Genomic DNA, 26,417 nt, shown 5'->3' with positions numbered 1-26,417 from the left:
GATCACACATAAATGGGTGGGGGGACAAAACTCAAAGTATGGAACACTTTGTTTGCTGTGCCCCAGAATCTTTCCAGCCATCATTCAGAGAATTCAGAGGAGCCTGGGAGCTGTAGTCTAGAACAAACTCTTGGAATAGCAGCCAGTGGACAGCCAGCACCCTAAACAAAGGCCCCATGCAGAAAGTTATAGGCATTCACAGGTCACAAAAGGATTATCGGCAGATGAAAGCCAGACATCTTTGCCTTATCTTACTGATTTTCAGTGCATTTTTTAAAATGTCAGTTTATACACAAACATCAACTGAATGACTGCAAGAATAGACATCTAGACTTGGCAGGCTAGATATTTTACAAAGAAATTGTTATGTCGACACTGTCCACCATGGCCCCTAAGTGCCATGGTGGACAGTGAGAGCAGGATGCCTTTAGCATCCACATCTGCACCCTCCCCCAGTCCAATTCTGGATCTGTGCTAGTGGACTGCAGGACTCTTCATAGCAGAGACTGGAATATACTGGAACCTGTGGAAGGGAAGGGAAGTCCTATTGCCAATGCCAAGTGAAACTCATGCATACAACATTGGATGTTACACAGCTTTATATTTTTATTGGTGTTTAATTGGCTCTTTTACTATTTGCCCCTTTAGCACATTCTCTAATTCCAGTTGTTTAATTCCATGACAGCAGGGTGGAAGAAAATGTACTGCAAAACAGAAGAAAACATTTTCTTACGAGCTTAAAAATCAGTTCATATGCAGGATGATGTTTCATAGTTACGTGATGTTATGGCTGCCATGGAGGTTTAAACATAGTTATAGTGGATTATATAGCACTGTCTTGTATGTTTTTTTCTACTTGCTTTCTTTTAATTTTTATTTAGAGTGTGGATGTAATTTAATACTGATTTTTGCATTTGCTTCTGTTACAGTGAGAACTAGAATGCGAATCTATTCCACCAGCTAATTACAGACTGTAATGTTTCTGCAGTGGATTGTGGTTGACTTTATTATTAGTTCCTTGCAGGGGTAGCTTTCAGCAGTAGCTGTTAATTTAAAACGTATGCATTTAATAGACTGTGGTTCAAGCTTATTGTTTTTATGTCAGTGAAGACAGCTATATGTATTTAAATCTGATGTGTAAGCAAAAAAGTATCAGTAAAGGCTCAGCTGAAGTCTGTAATTACTGGGTGGACTATCACTGTCTGGCAATAAAACAGTCTCTTAAGTAGGATGGAGAGTTTGACTAATCCTTTTTTTTTTTTAAAGTCAGGTACACTATGCTTATCAGATGTCATCATGCACTGTGAAATGGTTCATAAATCCTTCTACTTCTCCCTTGGGTTGCACACCCACAGCTTTTATGTGTGAGGCCAGGGTGGAATGACTGCATTAACTGAATTTTTAAAGAAAATTTATCAATGTTACAATTCACAAAACCATGAAAAAGTATATGTGCATCCCTTGGCCTCCCAAGACTAGGGAAAGATTGTAAACTTCAGATTCTTCTTGTTCTGTTCCCAATTTATGCAAGTTGTCTGATTGTAAACTAAAAAGTGCTTGAGTCCGTTTAATATTTGTGTAGAAATGGGGATTTCAGTAATTGTCGCTTGTTATGCAACCAGGGAAAAAGCAAAACCTGCTGAAATTCTGTTTTACACAACTAGTAAAGGAACAGAAGTCCTTTCCAGTTGTCATTATGGGAAGCCTAGAGCACAACTGAAAATGTATATTCTTGAAAAATATTACAGACCACTTTAACTGGGTTCAAACATGAAAAATGCATGCATTGAGAGCGTAACAGAAAGAGTTGTTTACATATACTGTAGTTATGGAAACTGAATCCCAAATTAGGCAGGAACTAGGACTAGTAGATGGATTTGTCATTATGGCACTGCCATTTCGTTTATACTGGCTGCTAGTCTTATTTCCAGGTGCAATTGAAACATCTGGCATTAACCTATAAAATTGTGCAAGATGGGATCAAGTACCTGGGCTGAGCATCTCCCTTATTTGTTTAAAGTCTAGTATCATTTCCTGAGATTTTTTCCAAATGCCCTTGCCAAGTGCGGGGAAGAGGGTGTTAACAAAACCATCAGTCTTCCCCGTGGTGCTTACCTATTGTGGACACAGCTGATGTCCACATTGTGCTGGTTTAGTGCTGGGTGAAGACCTTATAATTCTCTCAAGCTTTGGAAATGCTTTGATTTTTTTAAAATGTTAGTGCTTTTTACATCCTAACACTACTGACTTTCTTTGCTGTTAATTTTGGCTTTTACTCTGTTACTGTTGTAATTTGTTTTTGATCTTAAGTTTACTATTATATTCTTGAGTTTTATTTTTATTTTGTAAGCTGCCAAGATAGATTCAGAAGGTGGGCAGCAAAAATGTAGTGGCTAAAGAGGATTGAAATTATAAAAGACAACCTAGGCAGCTCTGCAGGCTATTTTTCTCTAACCCTTTGCTTTTCTTCTTGGCTGACCAGAAATGAGTACATTGCAGAAAGGAAATTATAATTTTCTGTTTCTGAAAATAATGAAGGAATAGACAACAAGACCTTGATCCAATTGTTAGTCCGAAATAAACATATAGAATCAATTACTGAATAGTAAGGTGGCTGTTATATGAATAAATCTGATAGCATCAGTGGGTCTGCATTATTTGAGATTGGATTTATGGGCAATATTCCCCAATGAACTGTAAATTACCATAATGAGTCAATTTTCAAAAACAAGTTTCTAAATAGCACTGATACATGCTTTTGGTAATTAAGGTTTCTGTGTGAGTAAATGGGTAGAAAAGTGACATATATTGGTGCATTTGGGGTGGTGGGCTTGGAGGTTTAGAGGACTAATATATGTATTAGGCTATAAAATAGTGGTGAGTAATGTGCTTTGCAAGACAGCTTCTAATAAGTGTTGATTTCAGAGTTTCTAAGCAGCTCTGATAAAACCAAGATACTAAACAAAAAAATTTCTTCCTGATTCCTATTCACAGAGTGAAGATTTCCACATATACACTCAGTATTGCACCAATTATCCAAGGTAGGGAAATCCTCTGTTCTGTGTATTTTTTTGGAAATTATCTTTCTGTGCTGAACATGTAATGAAGTAGAAATGTGGTTTCCTTAAACAATATTGATGTTAGATACTTCAGTGTCGATGTTACATACTTCATTTTGTTAAGCTACACTTACAGCACACAACTCTGTGGAGCCTACGTATCCAGCCAGTCATATCCAGGTTCCTCTGTTTTTCATCCCAGATAGAAATATCTATTTGGAGCAGAGTGGGGCAAGAACATCAAGAGAGGATTTGGGCCCTGGTGTTTTATTTCCTCCAGGCCATCCAGGGTTACCAGAGTGAAAACTGATCAGGGCTGTGGTAGTGTAGAATTGGGGATTTAAGCAGGTGTTGTTTCTTATTTGGTTGTGTGATAACCAACACATGATGAAATCTCTACACATCTGTTAAAGATGCAAGAGTCCTGTTTTCAGTCAAAATCTTTATCAAGCTGGAGTCGCCAGGTTTTTCAAGCAACAAAACAGACAGTTGCCAAGCCAACCTGGGACTTCATAGCATATGTAAGGAAGGCGCATATAAAACCTATCTAAAATCTTAGGAGAAGAGGGCCTCTTGTGTGAGTTTTAAGCTCCTGTAACAGTAGAGGTCTCTTGGGAGCCTGAAAGCCTTTGAAGTGGTCATTTTATCACATGATTTGAGAGAGGTTTCATATAGCCCTACCTGGCAATAGAGAAGGGAGTAAAAAAGATATTGTGCCAGTCTTGCTGCCAACAAATGGACCCCCAGAGCATTTGGTATGTAATTTGAGGTCATTTTTCTGCATACGAAACACTGAGTCATTCTGTTCTGAGCACAAGCTAATAATGCCTGTTCTTCCAATTCTCACTGGATCAAAAAAATACAGAAGCTCAAAAACTTATGCAACATTGCGTGTATCTACACTGTAGAATTAATGCATCTTGATACCACTTTAACTGGAATCCTGGGATTTGTAATTTGGTGAGTCACTGGCAGTCTTTGGTATAGAAGGCTAAAGACCTTGATTCCATAATATTAAGCCATGGCAGTTAAAGTTCTGTCAAACTATATTAATACTACAGCGTAGGTGTATCATAGTCCAGGTCTGGAGCTTTTTTTGGACCACTGAACTCCAATAATATGTACATACAAGGTTTTTTTCCTGTTCTGTAATATCAGGATACCTGTGATGCAGTAACATTTTCTGCTCTTTTAAAACCACCAACTTCAAGCAGAAGGCAGTGCAATGGCAAACAGACATGGCAGTTTGCAGATTGCACAGTTGCCAAAAGCAGTATTTGTCAGCATCTTGCTTGGAGTAGTCTTATAAAAGGAACCAGTAGTGTAGCGTAGATGTGCGTGTGAAGCTATTGTTTCCTGTATATTTAATGTATGAACACATCATGAAAATATTTTTGTATCTTTTACAGATCAGTGGCTGTACTAACAGAATGCATGAGGAACAAGTCTCTGGCCAAGTTCTTCAGAGAAAGACAAGAGGCTTTACAGCATTCCCTACCATTAGGATCCTATCTCTTAAAACCAGTCCAGAGAATACTCAAGTATCACCTACTTTTACATGTATGTTGTCACTAATGTACATCTTTTTTAATGTTTTCCTGAATTGTACAGGATTTTTTTGATTTTTTTTATTGTATAAAACCAGTCACTCTAATTTGAGACAAAGCACACCTTTGTGACTTGATCCAAATTGTCTGAATCAGGGGCCCTGCATCTGAGTTCCTGTTGAAAAGTCATTTTCCCAGAATGTTTATTCACCATTACTGGTGGAGGTTATTGCAAACTCCATTTTTGGTTTAAAATAACAACCAAAGAGGAAGAGATATCTTGCAACTTTGCTCACTGGTGAAAGCAGTATGGGAACGTCATCCACCCATGTCCCAGTCACCAGCAACTGGACCTTCTTATGTCAGAACGATTGGTTCCTGGTAAAACAGGGGTTTTGTGTGTGGTGGAATCAAACAAGGGAACACATACGTGGGCTGTTAGTCAACATTTGGAAAGCCACTATTCCCTATCCTGGCTATAAGGCATGGCTATATAATTTGTAATTTGGTCTCCACAGTGTCAGGGGAACCCATTTTTCTTTTCTGGTATATAATTTGTGACTCATCAAACAAAGCACAATCCACTTCAAAAAAAAAAAGTATCAGCATGCCACCTGCCATGGAGGCCCTCTATATCCAATGACCCTTTCAAGGCAACCAATGGACCTTTCAAGGCTGGTGTGGCCCTCCATGAAAATGGGTTTTGACACCCTTGATCTAGACCAGTGGTTCTCAGCCTGTGGGTCTCCAGATGTTTTGGCCTTCAACTCCCAGAAATCCTATCAGCTGGTAAACTGGCTGGGATTTCTGGGAGTTGCAGACCACAACACCTGGGAACCCACAGGTTAAGAGCCACTGATCTAGACAATCCAAAGAGATGGAGCTGCAGCTAAAAGTGTGCTAAGGATCAGATTATTAATTATTATCTGCTTGCCTAATGTGGATTTTATTTTATCTTCATTCCCTCCTGGTCTAGGAGATAGAAAACCATCTTGACAAGGACACTGAAGGTTATGATGTGGTATTGGATGCCATAGATACAATGCAGAGAGTAGCATGGCATATTAATGATATGAAAAGGAAACATGAACATGCTATCCGTCTACAGGTGAGTAAAAAAAATACTTCCCAGGATTATTTAAACAAATTATTTAAACATAAACTGAATTTGATTTTTTTGTGTTTGATCACAAAATTTACTTGGCAACATGATTTCCAAGAAATATTCCCTACCCCCCACTTGTCCAAAAGATGGGACTGTGGCAGTGATGTCTCTTGGGCTGTATTAGAAAGCCATTGGAAAATCTGCAAAGATGGAGACTCTTCTCATAAAATCTTTAGTATGACAGGATTCAGGTGTCTTTTTAGTAGTGACGGTCTCCCATGTTTTCCGGTGGGCATTAAATAAACTTGTGCTATATAATCTAGTCCCTACCCTCCCTCCTCTGCACTTTTCAGGGATTAGTTGGGGCTGGGAAGGATTTTTCTTCATTCCATTGTGGCATGTTATTCACTTTCTTTGGGTTGGGTTTATATATGTTAAGCTTTCTGTATGAGTAGTCCCCTTTCAGAAAACTCTTGATGTTAAGTAGCTACAGCTCTTCATCACAGCTGGTGGGAATTATGTGTGAAAGGAAAATCTCATACAACAAAAGAGATAGGGATATGAGAGCAGGGTAGCTCTGGATGGCCCTAGAGTAACTGTAGGGACTCTCTCATTCAGACATAATTCAGTTTGGACTCAGTTTATTAAAAGTAAACTTGAACTTGTGTATTACATGAGAAAACATTTTTGATGTAGGGGCTACAACTAGAATAGATCTACTGGGTCTACAATAATAATAATAATAATAATAATAATTCATTTGCTGTGATATACTGTGTTTTTGTGTCAGTAAAATAATAATAATAATAATAATAATAATAATAATAATAATAATAGCTAGCAGAGTGATCTTGTTTGCTGTGAACACATATTGTTGTGTTTCTAACAACAACAACAACAGCAATAATAATACACTTTATTTATAGTCTGCCCTTCTCCCCTAGGGGACTCAGAGCAGATTACAGCATTTACATACGGTACATAGCAAACATCCAATTTCTTTATAGTCATATACAATGAGACACACAAACACAAACAAAGACAGAATCTTCTCCTTTCCATATCTGGCTTCTGGAATCGGTGTCCATCTCTGGCCCTCGGAAGTACCTGCATTTTGTGTGGCCGGCGATTGCTTGGAGCATCTCTTTGCCTTTCCCACAGAAGCAGTACTTATTTATCTACTCACATTTGCCTGTTTTCCAATTGCTAGGTTAGCAAGAGCTGTAACTGATAGATGGGAGCTCATCCTGTCTCATGGATCCGAACCACCAACTTTTAGGTCGGCAGTTCAGCAGCACAAGGGTTTAACCCATTGCGGCACTGCGGCTACTGATTCGGCTATTTATCTGGTTACTGATAAAGGCCACTGATTCAGTAGACCTCCTCCAGTTGGGACTAGCAGTTGAATTTATGTCCCATTGGGAGAAATGTGCAATTGGTATTGATGTAGACAAAATGCTTTTTTCCACTTGTGACTATAGAAAGAACATACTAGTATATGTTACGTAGTTCTTATTGATTAAAAGCACTGAGAGGCAATGATTTTTGACACAGTTAATTCTTTCCTTGCTTGTTCTCTCTTTTTCAGGAGATTCAAAGCTTACTGACTAACTGGAAGGGACCAGACCTTGCAAGTTATGGGGAGTTGGTGCTAGAAGGAACATTCCGCATCCAGAGAGCCAAAAATGAACGCACTTTGTTCCTCTTTGACAAATTGCTTCTTATTACTAAGAAGAGAGAAGAAATGTTTGCTTACAAAGCACATATTTTGGTATGGCTAGTTCAATTTATTTTGGGGGTGAGGTCTCAGACTAAGATAATTATTAATCCATGCACTGCAAAGGAGAAGAAGTCAGATATTGTAGCACTCAAAATATAAATAGTAAATAATTTTAATAAGTTTAACACATTTTCTATATAATCTCCCTCTGACTGATAAACTATTCTTTCTATTTCAGTGTGGCAATCTCATGCTGGTGGAGGTGATACCAAAAGAACCCCTTAGCTTTAGTGTTTTCCACTACAAAAATCCCAAGATGCAGCATACTGTTCAGGTATTTAAAGGGTACAATAATCTGCCGTGAATGCATGCTGGAGTATGACATTAAGGGGTTACATTTCTTATGATATGTATCCTAGGAACTGTGGTGGTAGTGTCAAACACATTATTAGTACTGCACTTAAGTTTTTTATGTCAGAAAGCCTGGGAAAGTTTCCTTTTTGAACTGCACCTACTAGAACCCTTAGCTAAAGGGAATTGTTGTTCAAAAAAGAAACATTCCCAAGCTCTAGACATGACCTGGCCCTATCCAATTGTGCATCATCCATCACCTACTGAGAAAAATAATGGTTCTAAATTAATGCAAAAATCCAGTTAGGCCTGGCTTTTTAAAAAGCTCAAGCTTTTTCCAGTCTGTTGAAAATTAAACAAAATGTTAATGGATTTGGAAAGCTATTCTCTTGTTGCTGTTGAATCTCATTCAATTCATCTTGAATCTTGTATCTGAGTTCTAATATTTGTTTCCCCTTTGGAAGCCAGTTTTGTGGAATTCTAAAGCAGGGAACAGTCTAGTTGAATCCAACTCTAGGGGGTGGTGCTCATCTCAATTTCTAAGCCGAAGAGCTGGCGTTGTCTGTAGACACCTCCTAGGCCATGTAGCTGGCATGACTGCATGGAGCGCTATTACCTTCCTGCTATGGTGGTACCTGTTGATATACTCATATTTGCATGTTTTCAAACTGCTAGGTTGGCAGAAGCTGGGCCTAACAGTGGGAGCTCAGCCTGCTCCCCGGATTCAAACTGCCATCCTTTCAGTCAGCAAGTTCCGCAGCTCAGCGGTTTAACCTGCTGCACCATTTAATGTTAGCTTTTTAGAATTTACTGTGGTTGAATAATTTAAAAAATCCAATATGACTTTCCCACCTTGAATGAGTTGAATGTAACCTTGCTTACAAACAGATCTATTTAGGAATATTAATTCATGAGTTAATTTGAGGTCATATATCTCACTTTTCAGTCAAATTATTCCTTTGCTTTAAATAACATCTTGTATTTGTATGTGAGCATTGGTTTTTGCAGTTCTAATATACAAAAATGGGGCCACGGTGGCACAGCAGGTTAAACAGCTGAGCTGCAGAACTTGCTGACTTGAAGGTTGGCATTTCAAATCGGTAGGACTGGGTGAACTATTGTTTTTAACCCCAGCTTCTGCCAACCTAGCAGTTTGAAAGCAGGCAAATGTGAGTAGATCAATAGGCACTGCTTCAGCAGGAAGGTAATGTCAAGGGGAAACCTTTACCTTTACTTAATCTATAAAACCATGGTAGAAAACCATTGCAGTGATGGACGGGGGAAAGGGGCAATTTTGTCAGAAAATTGCAGGACACAAAATGCAAAAATGCAAACTCAAACACATTATTATCACATTATTGAAAACATTGGTTTTTTATTGTTGTTTAGCTTCTTATAGTTAAAAGTGTTGTGAGCTATTTTGAAAGGCCCCTTTGACATGAACATTTGAAAAACAATAGGCAAAGAAAAGTATTCAGAGATAAAGAATGTACTATCTTACAGGGGTGTAATGGTGTTGTGGTGTCCTGACCCATATCTTCCATGGAGAAGTTAGATCCTTCCTAATAATGACAAATTCCTTTCCCTTTATTCCTTATTTGTGTTCTTAATCTAACTGTAATCAATCTATTTCTTTCCTCATTTTGTGTGCGTTCTTGTAATCTTGCAACAGGCTAAATCACAGCAAGAGAAACGCCTCTGGATTCTTCATCTGAAGAGATTAATCCTGGAAAACCACCCTGCCAAAATCCCAGCCAAGGTAAACCAACTCAAACATTTATTTTATTGTGTTCTTGCTCACTCTCTCGTCCTCTCCCTTCCAATCTCTGCTTTTCGGATAGCTACATATGTGTAGTGACATAATGACAAATAGCACATTGATAAAGTTCAGTTGAATCCAAGCTGCATTTTGAAATTGTTTCCCAGATTTTATACAAGTACTCTTACAGGCTGATTTTTCTGCCTACTTTGTGAGCAAATGTAAAAAGTTCTTGGAATTTATATGCTGGCAAATCAATTGTCATAACAATAGAGGAAAACAATTCCTCTCAACTCATTCAGACCATTCATCTATCCAGTTTCACTCCATGTACACCAACAGGCAGTAACTTTATAGGGTTTCAAACAGGACGAACTCAATATGGCTTACAATCTCACACTTTCGTCACAATTTGAATTTGGTGCTGTTTGTATGCAAACCACGTACTACTGACCCTTCCCTAGTCAAGTGCTTCTTAAACTGTAGACCCCCTTCATTCAATGTTGGGGCCCAATTTTATTTTTCCTGAATATAATGCAGTGGCTGTTGTTGATATTTATATAATTAATTGTGTAGTGTTTGCAATGGACTCTGCAGAAGATGCCTCAGCTGTACTTCATTAAAAGGGAAACAATGAATCCATAACTGAGCCAGGATTTTACTCCATATAGGTAGATCCTAAATTATTTCCTGGTCCTTAGTCTTCAAATTGCTATTTTCAAATGTTCCTATGCGACACCTAGTGGAAAATGGCTGAGCAGCAACTCCTAATCATGCATGCATATTGTATATTATCTTGGTCATTGCCTTGTTATAGATATGATCTGAGGGGTTTTTTTCTCTATATTTCTGTAAATATTCTGGAGAAATTGATAAAAAGGAAAACTCATATTTTTGGAAAGACTTCAGATATCCACTAGAGCCCTCATAGCAGAATCCCTTTTTAGGGGTGGCACTCAAGGGTTGTAAGGACTGCAGAGGGGAGTGCCATCATAATATATATTTAGCTTGTCATTGTGATATAAATTAAGTAAAGGTAAAGGTTTCCCCTTGTCATTAAGTCTAGTTGGGTCTGACTCTGGGGGGTGGTGTGTTCATCTCAATTTCTAAGCCAAAGACCTGGCATTGTCTGTAGATGCCTCCTAAGTCATGTGGCTGGCATGACTGCATGGAGTGCCATTACCTTCCCACTGAAGCAGTGCCTATTGATCTACTCACATTTGCATGTTTTGAACTGCTAGGTTGTCAGAGGCTAGGGCTAACAATGGAAGCTCACCCTGCCTTGAGGATTCAAATGGCCAACCTTCTGGTCAGCAAATACTGCAACTTAGCGGCACTGTGACCCCATAATATGAATTAGTTGTACTCTAAAATGTTGTTGCCATTAGCAACTGGTCCTGAATGCTCTTCACTTTCAGCTGAAAATGGAGGGGGAAGAGTATATCAAAGTGCTTTTTCCATGTGAAGGTGGTCTGATGAATATATGAAGCCCTTGCAGAATTCACCAGTTTCCCAATGCAAGCACCCATGACAACAAGGGAAGACTGCTTGCATAACAACTCTGTCCATACTCAAATTTCAAGTGCTTTGGAAGAAGCAACATATTCCAACTTGAGATCTTGGATTGCAATACTTTCTTCAGTGTTCCTTGAGAAAGTTGAGTTATGACTTTGAGCTAGGAATTCTGTTGAAATTGCACATAGGTCTTAAGACGAATCTGTGGATAAGGGGATGGGTACTTAACAGTTTCTTCCCTCTCCAGCTTCCCCACAGTAAATGTTCCTTTTCTTTTAAAAATATGTATTTTTATTACCAGACCATAAATAAGCCTGCGACGGGTAGAAACATGATCTCTGGTTCTACCCAAAGTGAAAAATTTAGTTCTGCAATTGGTCATATGCATTAGATCTTTGGCCTTCAAATAGTTAATGTATCTGTTTTGTTTTTGTTTTTTCAGGCCAAGCAAGCAATTCTTGAAATGGATGCCATGCGTAAGTATGTTTTGTTTATACAATTTGTCTTTTTAATGTTTTAAAGGTAAGGGATAAAAATAGCATGAGATGAAAATATGTGAGCTAGATGAAACCTCAAAGTGGCTGGATAGTCATAAAATGATATCATCCCTTAGTATTAAGTTTTGGCATCTTCATTGATTAAAAGATAGGAAGATCTTGAAAACATGACCATAGCCTTGTGCATTTGCACCTACCTTTGCTTTTTATGTTGTGATAATAATGTTACCTTACATTGTTTTTTCTTTCTTTCTCCAAACCTTTGGTCTTTGCTTGTAGCAGCTCCATATGATTTTTAAGACATGGGGTACATTACCATAGAATTAATTCAGTCTGACCACTTTATCTTTTCATAGCAAAAGGCTATGCAATCACGGAGTTCTAGTATTACAGTCTTTAGCCCTCACCCAAAGAATGCTGGTACTTCACCGAACTACAAATCCTAGAATCTAATAACATGGAGCTGTGCTAGATAAAGTGGTCTCAAATTGGATTAGCTCTACATCCATAGTTACAGAGCATCAATGTATGGTAATGGAGAATGGGAAAAATCATTGTTATGGATGATGGTGGTTAATAATGAAAAGCACAACTGAAGAAATTAGACACACATCCAATATTGTCTATTCATGGTACAAATAGTTCTTACATAGCTATTATGTGTGAACACTATAAATACCATCCTCTCCAGAATTGAATTAGGTTCTGGGAAGTCTGTACCTTTTGCTTTTGTTCTTTTTGCCCAAGACTCATTTATTCATAACTTTGAGAAAATAGGGACTATTTTTGAGCTAGATATTTTCCCATTATCCATGCAAATAGAAACTCTAGAAATACATTTACAAAGTTTAAAAAAAGTAAGCCAGCAGATGATAAACAGAAACAGAGGCTGGATAGCCATCATTTGGGAGTGATTTGATTGTGTGCTTCTGCATGGCAGAGGGTTGGACTGATTGGCCCTTGGATCTCTGCCAACCCTTTGACTCTGATTCCAAGCATTTTCCATATTTCAACATTGATAATTATTTTATTAGAATATTGAAAGAAGTTAAACCTATTTTAAAAGCCTTTCTGATAGGCAGAACCTTAAGGCATGCATTAGAATTGTATGGGAACATAAGTTATAAAGGAATCACCTGCCACAGGGTGTAACTTTTATTCATTCACTTTATATAATCCTGCATTTGTGTGTTCTGAATGGTTATTTCCTTCCCACACATTACAACAGAAAGCTGAGCCTCATTTCCTAAATGTATTTTATTGACCATTATGTCCATAAATGTCATTGTTTATTTATTAGTAGTACTGTTGGCATTAGTTTAATTTGGTCAAGTAAACACTTTCTACAACTAATATTGGTGGTATACCAAAGATTATTATTCATAATAGGCCAATGGAACAAAGAGCATTCTGTGTTTTGTTACTAGGAGTGCTTAACAGATATTCATTATTATACCTGCTGGCTGTACCCTTCAGGAAATGACTGAGGGTTGTTTACTCCATTTATCAATACCATCGTAATAGACTTTGCCCTGGTCTTCTTTTTTCCAAAGAGACAATGCACCACTGTCCCACTGATGCCAACATGATCTGCTGCAGTGTTCTAATATAATTGCATCATCATGCTGTATCAAGCATGAAGGACTACATTGTAGCTAATGTAAAAATAAGAGTCTTTAAAACAGTACTATTATTTAACATTACTGAAAACTAATGGAATTATAAGGATATGCATGACAAGGAAGGGAAATCATTTTTATAATATAGGAATACATTAACAGGAAGAATTGGGGTTTTATTTTTTACAGATTGTAAGAGAAGAACTAGATAAAAATTGGCTGTGCCAAATAAGAGAACCAACCTGGCTTAGTGGTTTGAGTGTCGTAACTGGAGACCAGAGTATCCAGTTGAAACCCCATTTGACTATAGAAACCCACTAGGTGTCCTTGGGCAAGTCACTCAGCTTCAAAGGAAGGCAAAGACAAATCTCTGTACACAAATTCTGCTGAGAAAAATCAGTGATGTGTTTACTTGAGCATTGCAATAAATTCAAACTAATTTTGCACTCAGTAAAGTTGGCAAGATGGTTTGAGCCACATTTTGCTCTGTCTCTGCGTGTGATGTTTTACCTTCCCTATGAGTGAATGGCAACCACAACCAGGGACAAAACTGGTTATTCATGATTATATATTTCTATTTCTTAATCTTTATAAGATCTGCTAAATTGCCTATGAATGCTTTATCTGAAAATGTTGGGAATTGGTCTTCAGGCCATTTATTTAGATGAGAGGGGCATCTCTGGAGTTTTGGTACTCTAAGCAGCTGCCAAGTTTTTAAATGTTTAGATCATTTGATATGAACTAAAATCAAAGAGAGCTTTTGAGGACAGTGAGGGGGCTGAATCTGTTCTCAAATTATCTCAGCCATTACTAAGTAAGGCTGCTCTGATCTATATAGACATTGTCTGAGTTTTGTTTTCTGTAAATGCTTCACTATGACAAACTCTTGGGGAATGGCAGATCTGATGTGCCAAGTAATAATTAAATATAATCTTTCTACTTTGTAAAAGATCACCCAGGATTCCATTTTGCTACAGAAGGAGAGTTGAAAGCATCAAGCAAGTCTAAAGAAGGCATGACCCAGCAGAGAGTGAGACGGAAGTCAGGTAATAAAACATATTGCCGCTGTCCATATGCTATGGTTATAAACCATAGCAAATGTTTGTCATTGAGACTCTTATAGTCCTTCATCTTTTGCTATGCTTACTAGTGATTTGGGCAATTGAAAGCCAAAACCATCTGGAGACCGGACCCCTGATATCAACTCTAGCAGCAAACCCTATTTGCTTGGTCTTGATGTGATCATACACACATCAGTGTTGACAATCAAACATGGTTCTGATGGGTTGCTGTAAATTTTCCTGGCTGTATGGCCATGTTCCAGAAGCATTCTCTCCTGATGTTTTGCCCACATCTATGTCAGGCATCCTCAGAGATTGTGAAGTTGGTTGGAAACTAGGCAAGTGAAGTTTATGTATCTGTGGAATGTCCAGGGTGGGAGAAAGAACTCTTGTCTGCTTGAGCCAAGTATGAATGTTGCTATTGACCACCTTGATTAGCATTGAATGGCATTGCAGCCTCAAAGACTGGCTTATTACCACCTCATCTGAGGATGCCTGCCATAGATGTGGGTGAAACATCAGGAGAGAATGCTTCTGGAACATGGCCATGCAGCCCGGAAAACTCACAGCAACCTGGTGATTCTGACCATGAAAGCCTTTGACAACGGTTCTGATGGTTGGTCAAGGAAATTCTGCACTGCAGAGATTGCAGAATTTCAAGTTCCTGCTTCTGTGCCAGCTACTGATTGTGGTTGACTTATCTCCTCCAAGAAGTGTGTCATATCACCCTCCAAAAGCTTTTGGACTGCAGCTCCCAGCAGTTGCCTTTTTATCTTTGGATAGGGCTGCTGGAACTTGAAGAGCTCTAATCTGGAAAACTACCCAATCTCCAACCCTCATTTATACTGCAGTTTCATTTTCTCCCACATTTGAATTTTACAAATTATGCATGATGCTTTTTTAAAAAAGGACTTACATGCTTACCCATTCCCAATTGGAAGGACAAAATATTGTCACCTTTCCTATATTCAAATATTCTGTTAACATCTGATTAAAACATGAACTGGATTGAAGTATTACTCCATCCCTGTGCTGCTGTTTATCTTGTTTTTAATATCATCATTGGGTTACAAAGTATAAAATATACTAAACAAACAACTGTTTGTTCTCCCCTTAGAACCTTCGTCCAGATCACATAAAATTATAAAATCAAGTGGTAAGTTAAAAGATTACTAAAATATAAAAGTTTTAATTAACAATAAGAATTAAAACGCCATCTGGCAGGCTTTTGTGTAGTCTTAAACCTATGTTGTTAAAATTGCACTGAAAGCAAGCCATGGAAGCAAGCAAAGATAAATGCCACTATTTGAGGACAGAAAGGGATATGCTGAAATGCAGCCTCGTCACTTATTGCTTGATGATTTTATCTGAACATTTGAATATGTATATCCTGCCCTGTCTCAAGTGAACTTAAAGGTGGCTTACATCTTACCTTCTTTTCCTCCAGATTTACTGTTGGATTTTTAACCTTTGTATGCCACCTTGTGTCCCCATAGTGGGTTTGAATGAAGTAACAACCATGATAGTGGTGATTGCAGAGTTGGTAAACCTTGTGACTGGTCACATGATCTTGGACTTCAGTTCCAGTAATCCCCAGACATGGAAGTAGTTTTTCAACTACAGGACCACAGTTTCACCAGACTTTTTCTAATATCTTTTGAGATTGGTGATCATCGGTCATACCCTCTACTTGATTCCTGGTGATCTGTACCTTTTTCTGATGTTGCCTTCTACCTCAGAAGTTCAGTGAAGAGCCACGACAAATTTTCAGAGACATTCCCACATCCCCATATGTATGCTTGAACTTTAAAGGCACTTAGTTATAATGTATATGTGTCAAAGGGTGCATATTACATTTTAATTGTAAAGGAAACAGCTCTTTGGGGTTAAGTTTGAGTTTCAAATCTCATGAAGTAGTTATTCACAATGCCAGTGTACAGTGTCAGCATACTTGCACAATATCGTATTTTTAATAAATGACACTTAAGAGTTCTTGTTTTCACCTTCTCAATTTCAGAAATGGATACAGGCATTCAAAAGGTAAGCTATATCATTTTGTCTCATTGATGCCTCTGTCAGTTGATTACAGTGCCTTAGATCTGGAATATTGAATAGTACAAAGTGAACATCCCTTTCTGGAAATCCAAAATCCGAAATACCCCAAAAGCTATTACTTTGTGATGGTTCAGTTTATGCACATTTTGCTTCATGCATAAAGCTAATAAAATTACCTTCAGGCTATGTGAGGTATACACTAAACATAAATGATTTTTGTGCTTAAACTTCGATCCCATCTCCAAAATGTGTACTTAAATGCAATACAGATATTCAAAATCTGAAAAAGCCAAAAGCCAAAACACATCTGATCCCTTGCATTTCAGATAAGGTATATTCAAACTGTTCTAACAGTTTTACTTTGGTTTTTACAGTTACAATTCCTGTCTGTGACTGCCATCTGGTGGCTTTCATATTCTTGCCTTTTTTTTTGTGTAAAACGTATATGGAAATAACAACTGAAGGAATAAAATAAAATATTTTCATGTACAAGGGGTTGTGTGTGTGTGTGTCACATAGTACACATTCACACAGACACACACACAATATTGTTCCCTTGTGCAGACTTCAATAAAATTAAGGGTTCTGGATCAAAACACAATACAATGCATGTTCTTGATCAATTCATTGGCTGGCCCTGAGCTGTAGGCTAAGACATATTGCTGCTTCTGTCCTCCTGAATTCAAACTTTGCTATTTCTTCAGCAGCCATCAAATAAGGCTCCACTGTTTAGATCTGGCCCATTTTCCCCACCCATGCCTTAAAGTGAGATTTACTCTTTTGAATAAATGCATGAATGACCATATTTCTATTTCCCTTCCAAGCGGATCAGCATTGAAGAAGCCCTGTTGTCTCAGGCTGAAGCCCTCCTTAGTCCCAGGAAAAAGGTTTCATTGAATTACAAAGCAGTGGATTCCAAAGAGGCAGCCTACAGCAGTGATCAGGAGGATAATGCCCTCGCCATTACTACGGATCAGACTGATGCTGATGATGAGGAAGAGACTGAACAGGTACCCTTGGTTTGGTGGGAAGGATATAAATAATAGATACATTTATGTCTAGGCTGGATGAGGGCTAACAGGTTGAAATTGAATCCTGACAAGACAGAGGTACCCCAGGTCAGTCGCTCAGCCGAATGGGGTATAGGGTGGTAACCTGTGTTTGACGGGGTTACACTCCCCCCTGAAGACACAGGTCCACAGTCTGGGGGTCCTCCTGGATTCAGAGCTGACACTTGATGCTCAGGTGTCGGCGGTGGCCGGGAGGGCCTTTGCACAGTTAAAACTTGTGCGCCAGTACCTCGAGAAGTCTGACTTGACCATGGTTTTAGTTACCTCAAGATTAGACTACTGTAATGCACTCTACGTAGGGCTGCCCTTGAAGACGGTTTGGAAACTACATCTGGTGCAAAGGTCGGCGGCCAGATTGTTAACTGGAGCAAGTTACAGGAAACGGTCAACCCTCTTGTTTAAACAGCTCCACTGGCTGCCAATAAGTTTCCGGTCCCAATACAAGGTGCAGGTTATCACCTATGAAACTCTAAACGGTTCAGGACCTGCCTATCTGCGCAACCGCCTCCTCCCTTACGACCCCAAGCGGTCCTTAAGATCTTCCAGGGATTCTCTTCTCTCGCTCCCGTCCCCGTCTCAGGCACGGTTGGTGGGGAAAAGGGAGAGGGCATTCTTGGTGGTGGCCCCCCGTCTCTGGAACTCCCTCCCCAGGGAGATTAGGCAGGCACCCTCCCTACCCACATTCCGTAAGGAATTAAAGACATGGATATTTTGTCGTGCTTTCAATTGATGACTCCTGTGACAAACGGCCTGTATCATGACCTGAATCGTCATTTAATCTGATGTCCTATATTATATTAAATGAATTGTTTCTGATTCTGTTAATTTGCTCTGTTTCCATGATATTTCCTATGCCATTATATGTTGTTATCCACCTTACTAAACCACCTTATCCTTTAACTAGCTCACATAGTGGCTTTCTTCCCCCCCCCCCCTCGAAAATTAATCTGCTGTTATTGTTGTTGCTAGCTATTATTGTTACGCTGTTTTACGCCGTCTTAATTGTTATTGCTTTGTTTTTAATTTGTATTCTGCCTTGGGCTTGGCCCCATGTAAGCCGCCCCAAGTCTGGAGAAGGACTTGAGAATCTCTGAAATGGTGGAAAACAATAGATTCGTATTGAGCCCTATGCTCAGTACAAATCCATTCCTCCTGTCATTTCGCAGATCCCAGCTTGCAAATACTATGTTTTATACTATGTGGGTTATGTGGTTGATTGAATCTGTGAGTTTCCTCACCTCATCCTGAGGACTGGAGGGACCAGGCACTAAGACCTGCCAACCCTATTATAAAACCATGCCCTTCAGAAAACTCTTCCTACAGCTGGCAATCTATCCTGTACTAAGCAAATCCTCCGTCCTTTGTCTTCTCTGATGTTGTATGCTGATGTTGTCAGCTTAAAAGACACCACAAAAGAGTGCTTTCCATTGAAAATCATAATCTACTTGTTGAACTCTGATATTTTTCAGACTTGGCTTTGGCTGAGGCCCTTTTTTAAAAAATGTCTGTGTGTCATCGTATAACCATTTCTCTTTCTTCTATTTCATGCAGCAAAATTCACAACAGAAACAAAAAGGAGGCCGCAAAAGATTGAACAGTCATGTTGCTGAAAATTTTGAGAAACGAAGAAGTGTTAATCTCAGTAGATGTGATACCCAGGTAATTACAAAAATTATACAGTCATTAAGATGAACTGATTTTTGATGTTAAAATTGCATGCACTAAGAGAGAGTTAAATGGTGGAGGGAAGGTTGCAGCTTATTTAAGAGGGAGTTGTTACTCTTGTAGGCTTCCACAGTGATCATACAAAATCCTCCAAAATTGTCCTTGTGTGGTGGCTAATAGTTCAATGTACACGAACTTTAATTTATGCAAAAAATATTAAAAATATTAAGTATAACATTATCTTCAGGCTATGTGTGTAAGATAATAATAATAATAATAATAATAATAATAATAATGCACTTTATTTATAATCCGCTTTATCTCCCCTGAGGGACTCAGAGCGGATTACAATACACATATGAGGCAAACATTCATTGCCTTTTACACACAGACATACAACACAGACAAAGGTAAAGACTTTCCCCTTTTTCCATCTCCATCGTCTGGAAGCAATGCTCAACTCCAGCCATGGGGAGGTGCTCTTGTTCCATTTTTCCATGCCGAGGATCCTGTTGTCCATAGACATCTCAGATTGTGTTGCCTGCATATCTGCATGGAGTGCCCTTTTTTCTTCCCACTGAGGTGGTACCTATTGATTTACTTATGTTGCATGCTTTTGAACTGCTAGGTTGGCAGAAGCTAGAGCTGACAGGCGGGAACTCACCCCGATTCGCGGCTTTAAACTGCCAACTTTCTGGTGAGGAGCTTTCCTGCAGCTAGCGGTTTAACCCACTTTGCTAGTGCTGCGCCTGGTATGAAACTCATATGAAACATGAATTTTGTATCTCCAAGATACCTCATTATGTATATGCAGGAATTCCAAATTGGAAAAATACAAAATATTTCTGGCCCGAATAATTTTGGATGAGGGATATTCAACCTGTACAACTGTATTTCATTCCCAAGCTCTGTGTTTGAGCCCATATTAATACACAGGTGGCCAAATGTTGTTGCTTTCGGTAGTCCTTCTCAGCCACATCCTCTTCTTGAGCACTGTATTCCATCATCCCACCATGATCTCCCACACCTCAAACAATCAGCTTTGCCCTTATTGACTGTTCCAGGCTCTTTTCCCTGTGACATCATTTTTGTAGTTCTACAACCACTATCATCACCACTCCCTGTTTGCTGTTGCCTCCTTTTTATGCACAGATATTGCTGTTTTGGTTTTGGTTTCAGAGTGAAATGAGATCAGTTTCAATATGCATGAGCATAGGCTGCAACAAAATGTTATAGCATGAAGTGAACTCTGTCCCACCCAATTTCCTGTTCCCTTCCTACAACTAGACAGCATTCTGGACCCAAGAGTATGCTGTCTTAATTTGGCTGTTCTGTTTGCTTCCCCCTTCATCCTTTTTTCTTCTGCATTGAATTTATTAATACTCCCTTCTGATGCATGTATTACTTCATTTGGGGGACATAAGGACTGATTCTTAGGAAAGTGGGTTTGCTCTTTGCATTTTTCTTGATGTTTCTAAATGCTAGTAAGACCACAGACTAACAATACATTGCATTTCAAAATCTCATAGAACTCCCAAGAATCTGCAGATGAAGCCTTGTCCCAGGTGAAGGCAAAGTTCCCATTCTCCCGTCGGGGAGATAATCAGTCATCCCAACAGTTGACACCACAAACCAATTCATTCATGGCAAATATCTTTGGGAAAGCATCAGCAGTGAGAAATATATGGACGGACCACCAGATTCGGCAGGCGTTGTTTCCAAGCAGACACCCTCTGCAAGAGAATCTGGAGGATGAAGATGATTATCAGATGTTTGTACCATCTGAGTCTACATCCAATTTAGCTTCCATCTCATGTGAAGAAAGGATCTCATCAGGTCGCCCTTGCAGCTGGCATGTAGGACTAAGCCACACAAGTGACATTTCCAGTTCTGCTTCTCACAGAGTTGTGAGACGGGCCAGCAGTGCTGGTGAAAGTAAAACTTCTCCATCTGCTTCAAGATACAGGAAAAGTGACCTTGGTCGAAATACTTCATGGCATGAAATGAAAAGTTCTAGAAGTGACATGGATAATCTGCAAGTGTACCCTGAATCTTCTGAAGAGCTGACCATTGATGACATAGACCATGTCTATGACAATATAAGTTTTGAAGATTTGAAACTAATGGGCCTGGCTCGGAGGGAGGAGTCTGACCGTGTTCCACAAGGATCAGCTAAAGATTCACTTTATGAGACACAAGATGAAGAAATTACTTTCATGAAAAGACACACACCTCAACACAATATCTTCATTCCTACTAAGAGAGATGAAACAATTCCCAGGAAGGACATTCTACCTGTAAGCTCTCATGATCTAAGGATCAGTGAGGAGAATGTCTATGATACCATAGTCCTCCCAGAGCCATCTCTGCTAGATTTCAAATGCAATCGTCTGAAATGCTCCAAAAAGCGGGGCTTTCTGGGTCTGGAAACAGATTTTGCATGCTGTGATCACCTCCAAAATTTTGTTTCTGAAGAAAGCCTCCATTTCAGTGAAGATGAAAACCCATATCATTATGTTCCTTTAGATCGTGACTATTTGAGTTTGTTAGACAGCTCCTCAAACTCGGATTCCCACTCTCACAAGTCTGTCGCAGATAAATTATCAGAAGAAGTAGATGAAATCTGGAATGACCTGGAAAATTACATCAAGAAGAATGAAGAAAAGACACGGGATCATGTCCTTGCAGCCTTTCCTGTCTCCAAAGATGACATTGATAACACTTCTATTGGAACTACTTGCAAAATAAATAAAGATGGGGAAAATTCATTGTCAGAAACACCTTTTTCCCCAAAAACCTTGCCTATCAAAGTAGCCAGGTTAAGTGATCCCAGTCTTAGGCCTGAAGAGGCAGTATCACATAAAGCAAACTCACGGATGAGTCTGAATAGATCTTCAGTCTCTGAGATAGCTTTTGTAGATAGCCTTTATGAAACAGCCAATAGCTTTCTTTGTGGTGCAAATGTTGAGAATGTTGACAATGAAATGGATGCTGCAGATAAAACAAAAAACCGGGTCATCGTGATGGCAAGACAATACAGCCAAAAAATTAAAAAGGCAAATCAGCTTCTGAAAGTAAAAAGCCCAGAACAAGAGCAATTTCTGAAATCAAAGCACAAGGACTTAGCAGCCATTTTGGAAGAGAATAAGCAAGGTGGTCCTGCCATTGGTATGTTCACCATTTTTTATTTTATCCATTTAAATAAGCATATTGAATAGTTTGGTTCCAACTTCTGTCCATATTTAATCCACTAGAAGATCAGTATTTTCATAAATTAGCCTAAATACAAGATAGTCCATACAACTTTGTTCTTTTGAGATGAGTAAAACTTTTCTCATACTTGATTTTACATGAGTGGGGTAAAACAGTGGATCACAAGCTATTCCTTAACTATAGATACAGATAATACAATGGAAAGTACACAATTCCAATATATGCAGTCCAATTTAATAGACTACTACCAAATAAGTACACATAATTACAGACTTACCAATAGTTTTACTGTGACTGCTACTTATATACTGTAATAAGTAAATATTGATAGGCTTCTCCCCGAAGGTTTTTAATTGCCTGAAAGTTATTGTTCATATTGTGGTTTATTATACACAGTGTATTTTAAAATACATTATACATTTCTTTTTCTCTCAGGTGCCAGAATTGCTGAGTATTCCCAACTCTACGATCAGATTGTTTTCCGTGAAACATCACCCAAAACACAAAAGAGCAGTTCTCAGGAACCATCAACTGTTCGGTATTCTTCCCCTGTGTCAACATCTCAGTTAGGTGCTGAACACATAAGATCAGAAGACTGGCTTTTGCACTCTATGTACAGTAATGGAGAGCTCTCTGATTTTTCCCCTTGGCTGGAAGACCCTCAGCTGAACTCCAAAACCTCTCCTTCCAAAATAAACTCCCCAAAACAGAACAGGAGGCATTTGCCAACAGCCTGTTCAGTGCCTTCCCTTCAGACTCCTGGCCACTTCAGTGTTCCTGCACAAAGATGGAGCGCCATTATTAGCCAGCCTAACAAAGAGAACTTGCACCACAGTCATATTTATAACTCTTTGGGGAGGAGAGAAAGCAGCACCAAGTCGCAAATGTACAACAGGTCACAGTCATCATCTTCAATTGTATTCTCAAAGTCTGGGGACTCCATAAATTATCTGACTGAGATGGAGAAGAAGCAGCTGCATTCAAACAGTAACTCCCTTTGTGACCACCAGCAAGAATCTGTTTCAGGTGCTGCTGCGAGACTTACTTCATATGATGGGATAAAACAGACCCAAGAGAATTTTACAGAAATGATTCTGCAGGACTCCCAAAAAGTCCTAAGGGTCAATAAAAACTTGCTCTCAAATGCACAAATAGCCAGACAGAACTATTTTTCTAATTTCAAAGATACTGATGATGGGGAAGGGGACGATGACGACTATGTTGAAATCAAATCTGAAGATGAAGGATCTGATTTAGAGATGTTTCAGAACCAAACAAAACTTTCAGATCCAAAGATAAACTCTTCTCTTTCAGAAGCTCAAAGTGGCAAAAATACATCCCAACCACCCACTAAAACATCAGATTCTTTCTTGAACACATGTGGTGATGCAGATAAATTGAATGACTACCTATGGAGAGTGCCATCTCCAAATCAACAAAACATTGTTCAGTCCTTACGGGAAAAATTTCAGTGTTTGAGCTCAAGTAGCTTTGCTTGATTTTTTAAAAAATCATATTGTTTTGCCTTAATGCTGACAGCCAGTACTTGTAAAAACATATTGTAGTGTATGTTGTTGTTTTAAACTACCATCTTCGGGGAAAGTTAGCTGTTTTTGTGCTGTCAGGTAGCTGAATGGCTTTTTTCTGCAGGCAGATGTCTGGCTTTTCTTTGCGTACATTTTGGTCAGTCAATAAGCCAGACTTTTACATTTTTTTTAAATGGGGTAATTATGACCCAAGGTGCAAAATGTTCCATGAATAACTAGTAGTAGTTGTATAAAATACTCTCAGGATTGCTTTCTTTAAAACCATACTTACATGTTTATAAACAATGTAAAACAGGATCTTACTAGTATGTTGCCATTTGGCACCACAAGGGTTAGGATCGTATTCTCATGTTTTTGCAGTTGGCCAATTAGCTCTGAAAAGTGTGTGTGTGTGTGTGTGTGTGTGTGGTACAGACCAAATAGGAAATTATGGGATCAACCAGGAAAAAAATTCAAAAGCACCTTTTGTCTGATTCAAGCTTTTGAGAAAAGTTGCTATGTCCTGTTTGAGAAATGACTTGCAGGCTTTGATAAACCTAGAATTTAATAAGCACCGTTCAGAAAGGTTTCTGGTCATGTGAAGCTTTTAAAAGAGTTTTACTTTATGCTAAATACATTCCATTTGTTCGCTTATAAGATCTTAACATCTCCCATTTATAACATGGATATATATACTGGGTAATTTTTTTTAGACGTTCAGTATTCCTGAGTACTGGATGTGGAAATTGACCACCAAGAGTTGGGGAGGGGGGCTCACTCTGTACACTGTAAATATTGTCCTCCCCTAAGGCTGGTCCAGTTGACAAGGAATATCCATCTCTGGAGAGGGAATGCTACATTTGCTCATACCTTCTTTCACAACACCCTTCACACTGGTGCCAGTCATGTTGTCTAGGGGAAGTTTCTAGCACATGCGCTATTGAAGGGGTAGAGCAAGCTCCTGTGATCTCAATAGCTTCTTCACGCACTTGATCTCCATAGTGCCAAGGAACAGAAAATTGTTCATGCACTCAGCTGCACAGTTTAACTCAAATGGTTCAATAGGGAGTCTTCTAAGGTGCAATACAATCCCTGCTACATAGTTTTGCCTTGTGTTACTTGAAACAATAGCATGTCTAACATAACACTGAATATCTAGCCAGTTTTCAGATGAACTATGTTCATGGTGATCTAGAAGTACACTGAAACACAAAGCACAACTCGCCTTTGTTTTCACCTGCCAACGGTTACTTTTACAAATGGTTTTTTAACATAACCCTCCAACTAGCAGGCATATAATCAATTGCGCTGAAAGAAATATTTAAGAATTCATAGCTGCTGAGTAACTGTGCATACTACAAAAGCATTTGTTTCTTAACATTGTGAATAACTACTTCATGAGATTTGAAACTAAAACTTAACCCTGAACTCTACATGTTATATATACAAGTGGTTACACTAGAGGAGCTGACAGAAATTCAACCTGTGTCTAGTAAAACTGATAAGGAATATGTAAGTGTACATGCAATGAGGAAATACCATTTTTATTTAATAAAACGTACAGTAATGTAAATAACAGTAATTTGAGTGCAGCAACAATAGGGATAGTTGGTTTCTTTGTACTGGTAGCAGACTACTAGTTATTCTGATAAAAGATAATTTTAATCTATAGAGACCAGTGGAATACAATTATTAACATGTAGCAATATAAGGAAACCATATCAGATGAAAATGTTGGTACGTTTAGCCTTGCTGGGAAGAAAGGAGCAAAAATTGACAAGCGACTAAGCCTAGGAAATTGTTCTGATAAAATAAAAGGGAATAACAATTTTAGAAGGTTGTGGGCAAACAAAGCATTATAAAGAGAAACAAACTTTGCATCTAATCCATGCATAATCTCTATCATCTTCTATTACAATTTGCCCCCATACCACCCCCAAAAAATCTGTAACCAGTTATAAAGAAAAGTACATATACCTAAATAATAGAAAAAACAAGAACAAATCTATGAAATATGTAGCCAAATAGCAAAAGAATGTTAGCATTCCTTGGGCTTGATGTTTACCTGTGCACTTGGTAAATAAACAGTTGGAGATTCTATATAAAAGACATTACAATTATTTTATGACTATTTGCTCTCAATGTACTCTCTATTCTAGAAAGAAAAAATTTAAGGCTACAATTGTCATAATAAGCAAATTTGATTTTTTTTTAACTTTTTTGAGTGCTGCTCAACACATTATTCCATTCACAGCAGTGGGGAGCATAAAAAGGATAAAATGAGGGCACAGCAAGGAAAGAACAGTTAACATTAGAGTCACTGGGTCAGAAAATAAGGCTGCAATAGAGAGAATGTTACAAAGCACACTGCAATAGCGTTCCTTTTGTTACCCTGTTACTTGTTTTCATGGCAGCTCTTTTCCTTTGAAGATTTATATTTTTCCTTTGTAACTTTTATGGACAACATTTGAAACAAGGCTTATCTGAACCATCCATTCACCATATTACATCTGTATCTGTTAATAGTACCTGCACTGCAGTGTTGTACAGGGGTCAAAATGAAGTCATTGATCCAGGATGGATTCACACTGCATCTTCACTGATTTCTACATGTTTGTTAGCAATTTATTCTATTAGTAAGAGACAGAATCTCTA

At 38.6% G+C, this 26,417-nt stretch overlaps 1 protein-coding gene across 4 annotated transcripts in view; it reads left to right on the top strand.

Moving 5' to 3' along the window:
• Window positions 1-26,417, top strand: part of PLEKHG1 (pleckstrin homology and RhoGEF domain containing G1) — a 115,189-nt gene extending 88,772 nt beyond the window's left edge. For all 4 annotated transcript variants that reach the window (XM_060753556.2, XM_060753557.2, XM_060753559.2 and 1 more), the window contains 14 exons: window positions 2,995-3,041; window positions 4,469-4,619; window positions 5,583-5,714; window positions 7,300-7,482; window positions 7,670-7,765; window positions 9,455-9,541; window positions 11,499-11,532; window positions 14,123-14,218; window positions 15,351-15,389; window positions 16,251-16,273; window positions 17,113-17,298; window positions 18,910-19,017; window positions 20,553-22,191; window positions 22,672-26,417. In XM_060753556.2, the coding sequence (XP_060609539.2) occupies window positions 2,995-3,041; window positions 4,469-4,619; window positions 5,583-5,714; window positions 7,300-7,482; window positions 7,670-7,765; window positions 9,455-9,541; window positions 11,499-11,532; window positions 14,123-14,218; window positions 15,351-15,389; window positions 16,251-16,273; window positions 17,113-17,298; window positions 18,910-19,017; window positions 20,553-22,191; window positions 22,672-23,735 (3,885 nt within the window). In that variant the 3' untranslated portion in view covers window positions 23,736-26,417. The remainder of the gene's footprint in view (window positions 1-2,994; window positions 3,042-4,468; window positions 4,620-5,582; window positions 5,715-7,299; window positions 7,483-7,669; window positions 7,766-9,454; window positions 9,542-11,498; window positions 11,533-14,122; window positions 14,219-15,350; window positions 15,390-16,250; window positions 16,274-17,112; window positions 17,299-18,909; window positions 19,018-20,552; window positions 22,192-22,671) is intronic.

The sequence above is a fragment of the Anolis sagrei genome, chromosome 1, assembly GCF_037176765.1.
Source record: "Anolis sagrei isolate rAnoSag1 chromosome 1, rAnoSag1.mat, whole genome shotgun sequence".
In the NCBI taxonomy this organism is placed as follows: domain Eukaryota; kingdom Metazoa; phylum Chordata; class Lepidosauria; order Squamata; family Dactyloidae; genus Anolis; species Anolis sagrei.
Note: the sequence above shows the minus strand (reverse complement) of the source record. Positions and strands in the feature narration are given on the sequence as shown.